The 12,500-nt window shown below is 35.3% G+C and overlaps 1 protein-coding gene across 2 annotated transcripts in view; it reads left to right on the top strand.

Moving 5' to 3' along the window:
* Positions 1 to 12,500, top strand: part of LOC144977979 (glutaminyl-peptide cyclotransferase-like) — a 105,120-nt gene that overhangs the window by 65,735 nt on the left and 26,885 nt on the right. For both annotated transcript variants that reach the window (XM_078923388.1, XM_078923395.1), the window contains exon 3: positions 3,830 to 3,998. In XM_078923388.1, the coding sequence (XP_078779514.1) occupies positions 3,830 to 3,998 (169 nt within the window). The remainder of the gene's footprint in view (positions 1 to 3,829; positions 3,999 to 12,500) is intronic.

The raw sequence follows: 12,500 nt of genomic DNA, 5'->3' as shown, positions 1-12,500 counted from the left end.
TTGTTTTTAAAAGCTGAGACATTTCTTCCAATTTTATTTAAGTAACCATGCACAATAAGCTGTATGTCCATTGCTTCAAGAGGCATGCCATAATCTGCGCAAACCTCAACATGTTTTGCAATTACTTCTTCTTCGTCAACTGAAAATACTACTGGATGCCCTGCCCTTTTGATATGTTTTTCTTTCAGTTTATTAATTAATGTTCTCCTTGGAATTTTAAACACTTTAGCTACAGTTGCTACGGGTGTGTGCTGGCATTACTGTAAGGCATTGAGTAGATGTTCCTCAGTGTAGTCCTTATATCTTCTTGCACCAGGTTTTCGTTTATAGTTTCGAACCATGATTTATAACTGAAAAGAGACAAAAAGAAAGATCAGCATCTGATTGATTAACACATACTACTCATCTGTGTGTTTATTAGTTCGTAAGTCAAAGAATTAAACTGAATTCTTTCGGTAAACTTAAGTTAAGGTGATTGTAAATATCCTCAATGGGGCTCCTTTGCACACCAAAAATTATGCCAAATTCTTGGGGCTACTTTGCCTCCAGCCTTTCTAAGAGTTCAGTGCAATTCTTTGCTTAACTTAATATGAAGAAGGGGTATGTATTAACCATTCAAACAAAAAATATTTGTGAAATGAGATTTATAAATATTTGATTTGATCTAATTTTTCTGAGAAATCTGGAAGGAGCAAATCCTGATCATTCATATTTTCCTCATGAAACTGAAAGAGAAAGTACAAAGGAGGTTACACTGCAGTTTATAAAACAGTTTAATGTGTTAGGAAACAGTTCTAGCAGTTAGAGTTAGAATAAAATTACTTACCTTCTTCCAAAATAGTTTTCACATTTTTATCTTTCAATTGTGCAAAGAAGCCCCGCTTGGCAAAGTAGCCCCGTTCTACAATAATCATGATACATCGTGCACTCAAAAGAGCGCCGAAATTTGGTGACTTTTTTTTTCTTTCCTTTATTTTTTTTATTTTTTTTTATTTTATGTTTTTGTAATCGGACTACAATTACCTCTCTTTCCCTTTGTAAAATATTGTCGACATCGTCCTGCGCAGAGTAATATTATCCGTCTCATACGGATTACTAGGTATACATCACCGGTGTCTACCTTAGTTATCTTTTAATTCTATATAATCAACACCCGGAGGGCTTCACCATAAAATTATTTGTTATTGTAGCAGTTGCTATGATAAAAGTAGTCATCTCATGACGGCTAACTTTAAACTATGTAATTTACTTGTTTAATTTCTATTAAACACCGAATCCGTTGAAACAGATTCATTTAAGACTAGACTACAGTTACCAGGATGATATGATCATTATCGCCGTACAAAACAATTTTAGTAATACAAAATGGTAATAATGGCTTTTATATAGCCAGAAACAAATACAAGATAGATCATCATGAAGAAGAGCACTTATATTTTGAATGAATCTCACCGGATGCAATTTTTCGTAACTAAATGTGCATAAGCGCCAATTAAACAATCTGACAACACTTACCTTAGACAAATATAATTATAAAAGCAACGATATCGATATCTACCTTCCATACATAAAGCATACTCAGCCTCACATGTTGATGGAAATTAAGACCGCTACAATATGACAGAGAAGCCGTGATGTCACAGCTCTACTCTTCCTGTTCCAAATTCCTTGGAAGTGTGTATGTGACCAGTCCTTCGTAGAGGACCAATAAGGTCCATGAATTTCAAATTCTAAGTTTTTACTGGCCATTTAGCAGGATCCAATCACATCCCCGATTTTTAACTTTAAATTTTTGACTAGTCAATCCAGATGGGATATTCACGAAGTCTTAAATACGGTAATCTTAGATAGAACTGGATTGGGAGGGGGGCATTTTGTTTGTTTCTTTTTTGTTTTCTATTCTTGGTTCGTTTCTTTGGGGGGTTTTGTGTTTTTTTTGTTTGTTGATGTTGTTTTTGTTTTGTTTTTTTGTTTGTTTGTTTTTTGTTGTTTTTTTTTTTGGGGGGGGGGAAGAGGGGGGGGGGGGGCTTGGCCAAACCTTGTTCTCACAATTATCTCGACTTTAATACGATGTTATGATCTTCGTGCATGGAAAAAGACGTTTGTTTAACAATCTATGATGCGAACATAGTGATTCTGCCTTCTTTGTCGATTTTGGCTTGGGCGAAGAATCGTCGAAATCATTATTCGCTCAATAATCTATACCTTAATTATTTCTTACAGAGTTACAAAAGCCACAATACCATAACCATATGGAATTTCTCCCACGAGAGAAAAAGGGCATCAAGTTCACCTAATTAGCTCCATGTGTTATATTCTATACTACAATGAGCGAATTGTTCGATAATTATAACTAGTGTGTATTCCTCTAGAGGCATAAATGTCACATAAATGAAGAATTAGGAGGAATGGGGTTCTATTATTCATCAGTTTCCGAGTCAGTAAACTTTTTAATGAAATAACCCAAGTCACGTTCGAAAGTGTGATGAGGAAATTACAAAGTATTGATCTAATATCAGTAATCAATAATGCTTAGATATTTCGAAATCTGTGCAGAGGAAACCGGTAATGTTAATTACTGAGTTTCTCAGTGGTAAAGTGGTAATGCGTCCAACTCATTTTGATCTTTAGACGATCTTCCCGGGTTTGGTCCTCTGGCTAGGCACCAAGGACCACCATAAAGACTTCTCACAGAAAAATCCACACATAGATATCCACGGCATCCCTAGTGGCCGAGATGTCATGCTTGTGATTATTTTTTTTCTTTTCCTCCACGCTTTTCATGTCGGATACAGGTTCAAACCTCACTAAACCCAAGATATCACCTAATATAACATAAATATTGTGTTTTTTTTAATGGTCTTTTATACATCGCAATATCCACTAAATGTGCTCAAAGCGCTTTACAAGGAGTCACTGGCCAACAGCAACATTTAACATTTAGGATGGGACATGAAGCCTGTTAGGCGATGTTGTTATATTGTCCTGTCTAGTGGGAAATGGAGGTAGGATTTGAAGGGTTTCTTGGTGTCAAATTAAGTTGTCTTCGTCAGAGAAAGTTTAAAAAATAAATAATTATACAGTTCCATTGCTCATCACTAAGGGTAAATTTGTAGCATCCATGTCGCATCCAAGGAAAGACAGGATTAACCCAGGCGTTACGACAATGCAGCGCCGCTGCTTCAAAGTGATCCAGAGAGAGGTGCCTTGGTCAACATCATGGAGTGCGTCGGGTTTCAAACTCGGTACCTTTTGGGCACGAAACAAACATCATACACCATGATAAGCTGCTCCCTCCGCCCCCCCCCCCCCCGAAATATACTACACCGCCACCACCACCATCAACAACAACAACAACGACTACTACTACTACTACTACTACTACTACTACTACTACTACTACTACTACTACTACTACTACTACTACTACTACTACTACTACTACTACTACTACTACTACTACTACTACTACTACTATTACTACTTACTACTACTACTACTACTACTACTACTACTACTACTACTACTACTACTACTACTACTACTACTACTTCTTCTTCTTCTTCTTCTTCTTATCATGCCAGCGCTGATGCTGCTCGTGGTTATTAGCATCACATACTGCGTCTTCAACACTGCGATAATCAATCAAAGATACGACACTCTACGATTAAATTCCATGTAGTAACCCCTCTCTCTCTCTCTCTCTCTCTCTCTCTCTCTCTCTCTCTCTCTCTCTCTCTCTCTCTCTCTCAAAATCTCTCTGTCTGGGCCTACACCCCTCGTCCTATCGATTCAATTGTTTGAATTAGCTTATTTCCTTCCTCCCCAGTTTATCGAGAGTCAGATGCGTGAGCTTGGCTGGACTGTAGAACTCGATTCCTTTGAGTCTTCAACTCCTTTTGGCCTTAGGACGTTCTCAAACATCATTGCAACATTGAAACCCACAGCAACGAAAAGGGTCATCTTCGCCTGCCATTATGATTCAAAAATTATTGGAGGTAAGGAATCAAATAATGTACGCCTTGTAGAGATCGGGCCAACCTGTTAACACAAACTAACCAGGAGGGTTATCAAATTTAGCGTTGACAGTCATCTTTTCTTATTTTTTCCCAAATATTTGCCGCTTATTCACAAGTTAACACCCGTACTTGGGGAAGACGAGTACTGTCCAGAGATCTGGACCTTCAAATATCAATCGGTTTAAATGACCCTCACCTTAGCAAAGACTGTCAAACCTGGGAAAATGTGAGAAGTTCCCCGAATACGGCTGTTAACTGGTTAAACAAGTTACCTACTAATATTAAGCCTCTGACCAATATCGGGAACTTTAAAGATGCACCACAGCGACAGACAATCGGGAATGTACAATATGTTCTTCTTTTGTTTTTTAAATTATTATTATTATTATTATTATTATTATTATTATTATTATCATTATTATTATTATTATTATTATTATTATTATTATTATTATTATTATTATTATTATTATTATTATTATTATTATTATTATTATTATCATTATTATATTATTATTATTATTATTATTATTATTATTATTATTATTATTATTATTATTATTATTATTATTATTATGGCTAGCACTATTCAGTATCTGATACTGAATAGTGGTTTTGCACTATTCAGTATCTGATACTGAATAGTGGTTTTGCACTATTCAGTATCAGATACTGAATAGCGGTTTTGCACTATTCAGTATCTGACACTGAATAGTGGTTTTTCACTATAATACGGTGTTTTTTTTCCGAAACCTGACAAAGTGGGAGTGAATATTGGACTCAGAGAAGTGTTCACCAGTGGGGAGTGAACCTGGGACTGGGTTTAGGCGGGTTTCGTAATAAAAAGCAATTACTTTTTTACGAAACCCGACGACACCTGGCAATATCCGACAAAGTTATGGGAGGTAGGCAGCAGCGTGTGTGTGTGTGTGTGCGTGTGTGTGTAGGGGGGGGGGAGGAGGGGATGAACCTGAGATTCAGGGAAGTGTACACCAGTGGGGAGTGAACCTGGGACTCTGGTTTTGTAATAAAGCAATAACAAAATGGGGGAGATTACTTTTTTACGAAACCCGACAATATGCGGCAAAATTGTGGAAAGTAGGCAAAGCGTGGGGAGTGAACCTGAGACTCAGTGAAGTGTACACCAGTGGGGAGTGAACCTGAGACTATGGTTTTCGGCGGGATTCAGCTAGTTTCATAAAGAAGCAATTACTTTTTTACGAAACCCGACAAAACCTGGCAATATCCGAGAAAGTTATGGGTAGTAGGCAACAGTGGGGAGTGAACCTGAGATTCGGGGAAGTGTACACCAGTGGGGAGTGAACCTGAGACTGGGTTTCGGCGGGTTTTGAAAAAAAAAAAGCAATTACTTTTTGTTTACGAAATGCGCCATCTCCCAACAAAATCGGGCAAAGTTATGGAAAGTAGGCAAATAATGGGGAATGAACCTGAGACTAAGGGAAGTGTACACCAGTGAGGAGTGAACCTGAGACTATGGTTTTTGGCAGGTTTCAGCGAGTTTCACATAAAAGCAATTACTTTTTTACGAAACCGGCAATATTCGACAGTTATTGAAAGTAGGCAACAATGGGGAGTGAACCTGAGATTCATGGAAGTGTACACCAGTGGGGAGTGAACCTGAGACTCTGGTTTTCGGCGGATTTCAGCGAGTTTCATATAAAAGCAATTGCTTTTTTACGAAACACGACGAAAACCTGGCAATATCCGAGAAAGTTATGGGTAGTAGGCAACAGTGCTGGGGAGTGAACCTGAGATTCGGGGAAGTTTACACCAGTGGGGAGTGAACCTGAGACTGGGTTTCTGTGGGTTTTGGAGAAAAAAAAGCAATTACTTTTTGTTTACGAAATGCGTCAAATCCCAACAAAATCGGGCAAAGTTATGGAAAGTAGGCAAATAATGGGGAGTGAACCTGAGACTAGGGGAAGTGTACACCAGTGGGGAGTGAACCTGAGACTATGATTTTTGGCGGGTTTCAGCGAGTTTCACATAAAAGCAATTACTTTTTTACAAAACCCGACTAAACCTGGCAATATCCGACAAAGTTATTGAAGTAGGCAACAGTGGGAGTGATCCTGAGAATCAGGGAAGTGTACACTTGTGGGAATTGAACCTGGGACTCTGGATTTTGTAAAAAAGCAAAACCAAGGGGGAGGGGGAATTACTTTTTTACGAAACCGCCAAAAGCCGACAAAGTTATGGGAAGCAGGCAGCAGTGGGGAGTGAATCTGGGATTTGGACACCGATGAGGATTGAACCCGGGACTGCGAGAGGCTGTTACCAGTGGACAGTGAGCTCAGAATGTACTTTTATTTCGAAACCTACCGAAATTGTCAAAAGTTATGGGAAGTGGGCACCATTGGGCAATGAACCGGGACTCAGGGAAGTGCACACCGGTTGGGAGTGAACCTGGGACTGTGAAAAGAGGAAATCAGTGGAAATGAACCTGGGACTAAGGAAGATGGATACCAGTGGGAAATGAAGCCGGACTATGGGATTGGGTACCAGACGAGAATGAAGCAATTACTTTTTTACGAAACCCGCCAAAACCCGCCGAAAAACCATAGTCTCGGGTTCACTCCCCACTGTTACTTTCTTTCCATAACTTTGTCGGATATTGGCGGGTTTCGTAAAAAAGTAATTGCTTTTTTTTAAACGAAACCCAGTCCCAGGTTCACTCCCCAATGGTGTACACTTCCCTGAGTCCCAGGTTCACTCCCCACTGCTACCTATTTCCCATAACTTTGTCGGGTTTCGGCGTGTTTTGGCAGGTTTCGTAAAAAAAAGAAACATCCATAAAAATACCACGTGTGTTCAGTAAATAGATGTCAATTGTAGTCTAATATTATTCAGTATCTATTTAAATTATTAATATTATTATCATTATTATTATTATTATCATTATTATTATTATTATTATTATTATTATTATTATTATTATTATTATTATTATTATTATCATCATCATCATCATCATCATTATTATTATTATTATTATTATTATTATTATTATTTATTATTATTATTATTATTATTATTATTATATATCATCATCATCATCATTATTATTATTATTATTATTATTATTATTATTATTATTATTATTATTATTATTATTATTATTTATTGTCATGTAAATTTCAATATAATACGGCAATTAATTCTCGGAAGTACATCGCTCAATTAAAAATGAATTTATAATGAATCGGGTTTGTCTTAGATGACAAAACAAACAAACAAACAACAACAACAAGGAGAACAACAACAACAGAAAAAAGCAAGATTTTAAAAAGTAATAAACAATAGAAGAGCACAATAATGAAAAACAACAACGCGATGATAACACATAAAAGATATTCGTAATAAATCGATAACTGATTAAATTACTCCAACTACTTGATTAAAAAAAAAATCATAACCATAATCATAATAATGACGATGATGACGATTACAACAACAACGATAATAATAATAGTAAGTAGAAATTAATAATAATAATAATAATAATAATAATAATAATAATAAATAATAATAATAATAATAATAATAATAATAATAATAATAATAATAATAATAATAATAATAATAATAATAATAAAAGAACAATAGTATAATATCAACATTAACATTTCAAGCAAATAAAATTATTAAAACAAAAGTTTAAAAAATATAAATAGACAGAAGGAATTTTTTAAAAATATTGGGAAAAAAAAAAAAAGTTACCCTTACCGGGATTTGAACTCTCGAACCTTAAGCTCAGAATCAAACAGCTTATATCCACCATGCCATGGTGTCACTGAACTCTTAGAGACATTTAATCATGTCTATTCAGACATTAAAAAGGGTATTTGAATGCCTCTCTTATTTTTGATATTTTGAACTCTGTTAATTGCACGATAGCAGAAGTTAAAAAATTTCGATCAAAATATTTTTACAACTTTGAATCGGACTGTCAGTTACTGCACGTGTTCAATCTGGAAGTATAGGTCAGGGCTCTGATTCATGGACCGAGACTATGGTAGTCTCAGACTATAGCAAAGTCTGAGACTTTGTAGTCTAAGACTTTGGGAAGTCCGAGACTACGGAAAGTAAGCACATATGATTTTGAAATTTAGTCCCAGACTACGATATTTACGCCTGCTAAATCGCGGGTGTAAATTTCACCCGTTTAGTCCCTCGTTTAGGCTAAGACTTCGTGTAGTCCGGCTTCATGAATAGCTTACAACGCGTTTTAGTCTGAGACTACGGATTTAGTCTCGGACTATTGTCGTAGTCCCGCTCCATGAATTAGAACCCAGCAGTTTATTTCCATTCAACCGAGATTGTCGCACTTTTCACTCTCTCTTTAAAAAAGAGTTCCTTATGGATACTGAATAGTGGCAAAGCACTATTCAGTATCTGATACTGAATAACCACTTCCATTATTGTGTATACAACAGTAACACTAATGCTCAGAGTCTGCGATCGGTTTATATGAAGAAACAGAAAAATAATAGAACCATCTGATGAATCGATTATTTCTTTTCTTTAGAAGCACTAATCTGTTCCTCTCACTAGTAATCGAATAACTGGTTCTAACATTTAGATATTATGTTATTATTAGGAAAGAACTAGCGTCAAACCCAATGGTATTAAGTTAAAGGAGAATAAATAGAACATAGAAACGAAAGCATGCACAAATGCACACAAAATGCTGTTTACAACTTCCACTGTGATATTGCTGTAATTTTCTATCTACTTGTTTATCCTACTTTCATTGTTTATTTTGAATTGCAGACCTCCTTTTCAAGAAAGCCTACTTTTAAAAACTTTAAAGAAAAACTTTGAAACTATAAAACTGGAGACGCATAATATACCCTCTCTTGTTACGTGTATTTGTCTAGAATACTTCGACAGTAAAATGATACGTTGAGCGCTTTCCAATATGGTCGCTGTAAGGGTAGATTAGGGAGAAAATAAATTTTAATCAAATTGTAAAATTATTTAATTTAATACTCGATATCCACCCGACCCTCGAGCATTTTGCATGAGTTGCCAGCGTCCACACTCGTGGAATTCGTCTATTTGAATTGATTAAGGAAATGCATTTTTTTGTTATGCCGATGATGTGCCTGTTGCATGATTTTTTTTAAAAATGCCCTTCTTTGGTAAATGTCGTCGCCTAGACTTCCCATTAGGAATATATACTTTCCATCTAACAAACGTCTTTTGTCAACAGGAGTCACCCATGTCCGAAGTGAGCAAATCGATATATATATATATATATTATATATATAATATATATATATATATATATATATATATATATATATCATCTTGCCCATGGAAAAAAGCGAAAGTGCCTGAAGCGGGGCTCGAACCCAAGATCTCCCGGGTCACAATGCAATGCCTTAACCACTCGGCAATTTCTCCTCCTTTTGTTACATAAAAATAATAAATACCACTAATTAGTTGGTTTGCATGCTGTTAACATAATAAATTTAATGATAAAGAAAATAAAATTCCACTCCCACGTATATTCGACAAAATAGAGACAGATTTATGATTATAATAAACATTCATAACTTATTTACGACCATCTATATTGAGTAGATGACGTACTCCACATAAGACAACAATAAATATGTTCTGCCACACCATTTTATTCGGTCTGCTTTTCTGCTGTCGCTAAGCCTTTGAGTTTTATAGGCGCCTCCCAGTCCCTCTTTTTGAGCGCGCCTACAAAGTGAAGACAACATGGCAATAATACTCTTCAACAGTCGTAACGTCACTTCCTTCCTAATGACGCATGGTAACTTAGTAACACTGGCTCTAAACTATCGGAACAATGGCGGACGCCGTATGAAATATTTCTCCGGCGAGCATAAAAGCGTATCCAGAGGGAAAAAAAACCCCCATAAATTTGATCATGTTTTGACTTTTACACATTCTGATCACAAAGCATATGAAAAGTTCTAGCCAGCATGAAGAATAAAAAGTAATGATTTTCTTTGTGTAGATGGACGCCGTTGACGGGCGGCGTGACATCAGACTACTGAATCCAATTCTTATTGTTTCTAGGAAGAGCAGATCTTGAACTTATCTATGACAGTAATGGCACACACTCTTCAAGAATGGACCAAATCTGATAAAATGTAAATGTACACAAAGCATCCAAATCATTTATGACTAAAATGTCCGACCGGTCTGAGAGTAACTTGTTCCCTCAATAATTATTTTAAGCGCGAGACATTTATATCCAAATATAATATTTATACTGATAATTGCAGGCTCAGTATCCAGCACATATCAAATCTAACGCTTAAGTCATAATTGGATGGAGTGGCTTATCCCGTGTAATTAGGTTTTTTAAAGTTCATTAGCCATATATAAAATATAATATATATATATATATATATATATATATATATATATATATATATATATATATCAAGGACAACTATACTGAAAGGACAATCATATGGAATCTTCAGGCAATGCTAGTGGGGGCCAACAAAAAATATAGAAAATTTACACCAAAATAACAGCAGGGGCATTATATGGCAAGATCTACCTTTTTAGAGAGTGATTGTGAATTCTGGGTCCAAAAAAATATTTAATGATTGGTATTATCAGCAGTGAATAGGAGTAGCCAAGAAACGGAAAGGATGAGTAGTTTGATATTCTAAAAACTGAGCTTATAGTGATTGATTCAGGATGATTTCTTTAGAAGCTTGATTAATGAATATACATGTAATGTGATTATGAGGAAGAGGATGAACAATTAGATGAAGGGGAAAGGAGATGTACAATATCAACAAAGGGAGGTAATCTGCGGAGGATGATCCCAAGAAAAATATGAATACCGAAATATCTACTAAGGGATGCACTACATAGTAGTTGTAATTAGGATCTCTCGAATTTATTAATTTTTTGAAGACTATTTCATCCCTATAAGGGACGATCGGTCTGCCAGGTAGAATTTTCATTGGAACATCTGCAGACCAATGTCTTTCACAAATAACAAATTTTGTCGGACGTGGCTCAATATCATCACGAGGATGGATTTGTTTAACCATGTTTACTGGTCTGGTTCCTCTTTATAGGCAATCTGAACACACAACATTTGTTGGCTTTATTGTAGTTACCATTGTAATTCGCAACACCACAATTTTCCCCATCTTGAATTTGCTAACAAATCACGTCCATGAACATCAGACCCACAAGAGGCAAAAGTTCATGTGAGAAAAAACATTCAGAGTACTGGTTCATTCAATATAGTCAATGGAGTAGCATCAAATTCATAGTTCCATTCCATTCCATATTCATAGAGTTAATTAATAAAGTAACATATCAGATCAATATATATTCAGAGTACAATAGTCGGATTTTTAATAAGGGGCGCGTCTTTTTCTTCTTTTTCTCAGCTAGCTGTTCACGATGTACAGCTGCAAAAATTTGTATGAAACTCTGGATCATTTTGTCTTAATAAAAATGTTTTATCACGACTTAAACAAAAAAAAAGCAATAGGAAAGTATTTCGCTTATTACAGCTATATGAAAATCGATAACGGGTGAGGATCTGAACTCAAAAATGATTTATAGTGTCGAAATTATAATTTTCCGCTTATCCATTTTGAAAGAATTTGTTAAAATGGAATGTTCAGTTAATTGAAACTTATATGATGTTCGTACAGAATCTGAATATGAAGGAACGACAGACAAGTTTACATTTTATAACAATCAATATACGTGTTTGATGAATACAAATAAAAGTGAACATTACTCACTTTCAACATTATTTTGAGTTCAAAGTTTTGAGAAATAGCTTGGTATTTATGCCAAAGAGGATTACATAAATTTAATGTAGACCAGTCAAAAGTAGAAATTCATCAATTTATGATACTGTTTCCATAAAATGTGCTTGTGTTCAACAACGTAACAGCAATAACATGCAAAACTCAAGAGTTGATTGTGAAATTCCAATTCCATAGATGTCCTCTTTAATGGCTTATCGATAGATACAAGTAGACTTCTTTTCGCAGCTTTACGAGAAAGGAACCGAAAGAGATTCCGTATCATATCGTATTGTTTAAGAGCTTATAGGTTTAAAATAAAACTTTAAATGCTGTGTGAATCGGTCATGCATAGATACAATTTTTCAAAGTTAAATATAAACATTCAATGTTAATTTGACAATTTTGAGTATTTAATCACTAGTTCAAATAAGTTAAAGCAAGAGATTCATATCAGTCTTCGGTAATTGCGACTTGATGTAAATAAAAAGCAATAAATTATAAAGTCAAAATTGGATGCAAACTATCTACATAAGTTGTTACTTTATGTTAATATGTTTTCTTTTATTCGGAAAATAGTAATTTTTGTAATAGTATGATGTGAACTCATAACCACTAGCCGGAACTATTGTGTCACACGATTTTTTTGAAAAACGATGAAGTCATCTCTTACTTTGTGGTGCGAAAC

This window comes from Berghia stephanieae, chromosome 1, assembly GCF_034508935.2.
Source record: "Berghia stephanieae isolate SIO BIC M18660-M18661 chromosome 1, UCSD_Bste_1.3, whole genome shotgun sequence".
NCBI lineage: Eukaryota > Metazoa > Mollusca > Gastropoda > Nudibranchia > Aeolidiidae > Berghia > Berghia stephanieae.
Note: the sequence above shows the minus strand (reverse complement) of the source record. Positions and strands in the feature narration are given on the sequence as shown.